General features: G+C 52.3%; 1 protein-coding gene across 1 annotated transcript in view; it reads right to left on the reverse strand.

Annotated features, from left to right (window-relative positions):
* The window catches only part of ARFGAP2 (ARF GTPase activating protein 2), a gene marked incomplete in the record, with an annotated part of 12,684 nt that overhangs the window by 1,794 nt on the left and 6,198 nt on the right, over positions 1–4,692 (reverse strand). Inside the window, 4 exon segments of the mRNA XM_027775414.1 lie at positions 1–46; positions 183–309; positions 1,644–1,778; positions 1,856–1,984. Of these exon segments, the coding sequence (XP_027631215.1) occupies positions 1–46; positions 183–309; positions 1,644–1,778; positions 1,856–1,984 (437 nt within the window).

Raw genomic sequence — 4,692 nt, forward strand, 5'->3', positions numbered from 1 at the left:
TGGCGCTGCTGCCTGAGAGCTGCTGGAGCCGAGACCTGGCTTCGTACTGTGGTGAAGGAAAGGCAAGGCCTGGGGGTCTGCTGGCTGGAGACCCCAGAACCACACAGGCCGGTCCCCTGGAGCGAAGGGAAGCTCGTGCTGCTCCTTGCTGCCTCCAGCCCCAGGCAGACAAGTGCACTCACCTCAGAATCCACCTCCCTTCCGAAGAACATGTCAGATGAGATGGCTTTGGCTCCTGCAAATTTCTGACGTGCTTCGCTGGACTCGAGGCCTGAACTCCGGCTTTCCACTTCCCTCCGGTTTGTGGCCCTGAGGGGTGGATGCGGAACATCTCTGACCCTTCCCATGACCACGAGGGGAAGTTCAAGGCCATAATAAGTACCAATGGCCTTTCAGATGGCCCCACAGCCTAGCGACTAAGGGAGTCGGAGTCCCCATGCCATTCACAGTTCAAATCCTGGCCCTGGTGGCTTAAAAAATACACTGTGTGTGTGCTCAAACCCCAACAGAGTGGGGAAATGGAGAAGGGACTGCGGCAGACCTCCGCTGGGGGAGCCTTCCCCCCTCCTGTCTCCGGGGAGCACATGGGCCCTCTGGCAAGTCAGAGAAGAGAGCACCAGTGGTCTTCTGGCAGCAGCCTACCAGGCCTCCGTTCTGTCTGTGGCCCGCACACTCGGACCTCTCAGGGCTGTCCCGGGCACTCCCCGCTCCACGCTGAGGCTGAGGCACAGAGGGCGTTGGCCCTCTACCCGGGCAGGGTGAGAATGTGTCCGGGGGCCCTCGGCTCCTAGCCCAAGCCACTGCAGCGTCACCAAGTTGGGAAGTGCCCACTCCAGGTGCCATGTGCCTGTGCGTACACCCGCTGTCCCACTGTGACAGGCAACATCTCGCCTTCCACCCGCACAGGCACCCACTGCGAAGACAAGGCAGGTGGCCGCTCTGACACTCACTCACAGGCGTTCCCTGGGAAGTGGTTATTTATGTCTCCATCTGACACACGGGTTCTGTGCAGACAACTCAACGTCACCCAGATTAAGATGCAGTAAGGTTTTGAAAACTAGAGCCAGCCAGATGGCCTGGTAGTTAAGGTGGCTGGGTCCTGCGTGACCAACTATGTAGCTCGGGTCTCAGACCCAGCAGCTTGAAAAACACACCAGACGCATGTACGTGAACACCCCAAATCCCAAAAACAGCAACAGATGGAAGAGAAGGGACTGCGGAGTGGTCCCCTCTCCTGGGGGGTGCTTTCTCACTCTTTCTCTCTCTCCCCCCGCCTGGTGAGCACATGCACCCCATAGCAAACAAAACAAACAGGAATAAATACATGCGGGCCTGAGGCACGTATGCCCTGGAAAGGTCAGGACTGAAACACACAGCCGTGCCCTTCGGCTGGAGACACAGGCCGCAGGCAAAAGCTGCTCGACCAACGGTAAACAGCTCCGACCAAGCCCAACCCCCGCCCCGTCTATTACAGCTGCCGACGTTACACTGAGTCACCCTGGGAACTCGGTCCCTCGGATGCACTAGCCACATTGTAAGGGCTCACTACCCCCAGCCAGTGGCTACCATACCGGGCGGCACAGAGACAGGGCGTGTCCCCCATCGCTAAGTTCTGCTAGACAGAGCTGCCTGGAACACTCTACCTTTCTGAAACAGGCCGGATGCTGGAGATGGTCACTTCTGGCTCCTTCTCCTCCACCCTGTCCAGGCCCCAGGTGGCATCTGTATCCCAGCGGGAACTGAAACTGTCCCCCAAGGAAAAGGGGTTGTCCTTGTACCTGGAGAGACAGCAGAATGCTCAGAGAAGCCAGAAGAGGAACGGGTAGGCAAGCCTATGCCCTCCCTCTAGCCTTACTTTGGGGGCCCAGAGGCGAAAGTACCGACGTCGTCAAACAGGTCCAGCTGTGAGCGAGAGGATTTTGCACTCACTGGGGTTTCCTGCTCGATCACCTGCATCTCCGACAGCACCGAGTGGGAGACAGAGCTGTGCAGAAAAGCAGAGGCAGCGTGAGGCCAGTGGGGACCAGCAGTGTCACCACCGAGATGCCGTCCAGCGCTCCGACTGCGCGCGTTGACCTTGGGGTCTCTTGTCTTCTCAAGGGAGCCTCCCCTGCCCAGTGCCGCCGGCCTGGATATGCACACCGTGCGCCAACTGACGGTGCGCCCCACGCCCAGCAAGTCCCAGACCTGCAGCGCTGGGCGTGACGTCCTTCACTGGGATGGACACAGGACGGGGGAAAATGCCCCAGAACCAGGAGATGCGTTGACGGCATCAACAGATGAGCTCTTAGTTTCTCATACCTTTTCTTTTCTTTTCAAGAACAAAGCATTTCAAAGCACACAGCCTGACCTATGCACAGACCCGCGTCCGCAGTCTTGGTTCCCAGAAAGAAGGGGCCTGGAGCTGGGCAGGCAGTACCAACCCTGATGCCTGTCTCTGGCCTCTGTCATGCACCACAGACAATTAAAGGGCTAGTTTGACTTGAATAAATTCATTTAAAAGCATCCACAGCTTTTAGCTGAAAGAACTTCATGAACGGAACATTTTGCAATTGGGAGGGCTGAGTTTAAATGATTCGGTTACACTGTGAAAAAGAAAAACCACCTTTAAAACTGTTCGTTCACCTTTTTTTTAAGAGAGCTTTATGGTCATTGGGCACGTGTGCTCGCCAGAGACAGAGACAGAGAAGAAAGCGAGAAATCACCCCCTGAGGGGATGGCCAGGCCAGAATCCCTTCTCCTCCATTCTCCTCTCAGGGTCTTGGGCACACACGCAAACACATACGCCCAACATGAGTTTTAAGCCACCAGGTCTGGGACTCGAACCACGGTTACTACATGAGAGTCCAGTGATGTAACCGTTACACTATTTGCTGGTCCCTGTTCATACTGTTCTTTAAAAATTATTTATTTATTTAATTCCATTTGTTGTTGTTATTTTTTTAATTTGACCAGATGTAGACAGAGAAAGGGAAAGCGAGAAAGCAAGCTGCCAGGTCCAGGACTCAAACTAGTGTCTGCCATGTGGGAATCCAGAGCCTCGAACCATGCCAACTGCCGTGCACCGCCCTCCCCCCCCATATATTTTTAACCTAGTAACCCTCAACAGGGTTAAGGGAAGAGTCCTAACATTCTTTCTGAGGTTAAAATTTTGTTTTTCTGGGGCCGGCAGGTGGCGTGGTAGCTAAGGGTGCTGGACTCCCACGTGGTTGACCACAGTTCAGGTCCCGGTCCTGGTGGCTTGCTTTGTCACTTTCTTTCTCACTCTGTTCCTCTCTGGTCAAATTAAAAAATAAATAAAGTTAAATAATATATATATTTATTTAGATCTTGTTCATTTATTTATTCTTAATTTGACCCAGAGAGGGAGAGAGAGAGTGAGTGAGTGAGAAAGCAAGCTGCCAGGTCAGGGACTTGACCGCAGTCAGCCACGTGGGAGTCCAGCGCCCTTAACCGCCATGTCACCCACCAGCCCAATACAATAATTCCTTAAAAAAAATAATAATAATTTTGCTGACTACCCGTGAGTTACACTAGCAGCACATAGGTTGAAAGAGAAACTTACATTCAACTGGCACACGTTCTGAAAGATTAAGTAAAAACACCAGCTTTTTCTCATTCCAGAGAAGCAGAGCATGATGGCTAAAATACTGAATTTGGAACCCATCAGTTCTGTGTTCAAAATTTATTGACTAGTTCTGCCAATTACTAGTACCTGCAGGCTCCAATCAAGTCGCTTAGCTGCTCACCTGTACACAGGGCGATGGTATCCCCTGAATAGTGCAGCTCTCAGTTAAAAAGTTCATGCCCTTTTTTTTCTTCTTTGGAGAGGTTTTCACTATAGGGCACGTGCGCTCACCAGACAGAGAGACAGAAAGTGAGAAATCACCCCCCAGGGGGGATGGTCACGCCACAATCCCTTCTCCTCCATTCTCCTCTCGGGATCTTGGGCACGCACACACATGCGCCTGGCATGACTTTTAAGCCACCAGGTCCGGGACGCGAACCGTGGTCAACTACATGGGAGTCCAGTGACATAGCCATTACGCTAACTGCTGGTCCCAACTCATGCCTCCTTGATAGGGCCACCACTGAGCACAGGCCAACTGCAGCCAGGCCTAGTGGCCTAGCAAAACCAGATATTCTGCTTTTTCAGAGATGGAAAACTTACTATTGGTAAATTGTCTAGATGCTAATTCATAGTGTAGCACCAACCAACAAACTGTACTTCAAAGCTGGTCTGTAACCCGTTTTTGTTGTTTTAAGAAAACCACAGCAGGCCAGCAGGTGGCATTGTGGTTAACGGCTGGATTCCAGAGGGCTGACTGCACAGTTAAGAGTCCCAGATCCAGCAGCTTGAAAATCATGCCAGGCATGTGCACGTGACCAAAATACCAAGAGGAGAATGGAGGAGAAAAGATTGCAAGGTGGTCATCACCCCTTCTCACTTCCCCTCTATCTCTTGTAAGTGCATGTGCCCTATAGCTGAGAAAATGACGGCAACACAAACCCAGTGGTTCTGAAACAGGAAGGATGGAGCCTAACCTAAGTGTGTTTAAAAAGGGGAGTATTTCTTTATTTTATTTATTTTTTTTTTAGAGTTTTATTTTTTGCTATAGAGTGCTCGCCAGAGACAGAGAGACAGAAAGCAAGAAATCACCCCCTGGGGGGATGGCCACGCCGCAATCCCTT

This window comes from Tupaia chinensis, unplaced genomic scaffold (genome assembly GCF_000334495.1).
Source record: "Tupaia chinensis unplaced genomic scaffold, TupChi_1.0 Scaffold000561_1, whole genome shotgun sequence".
Lineage (NCBI taxonomy): Eukaryota > Metazoa > Chordata > Mammalia > Scandentia > Tupaiidae > Tupaia > Tupaia belangeri.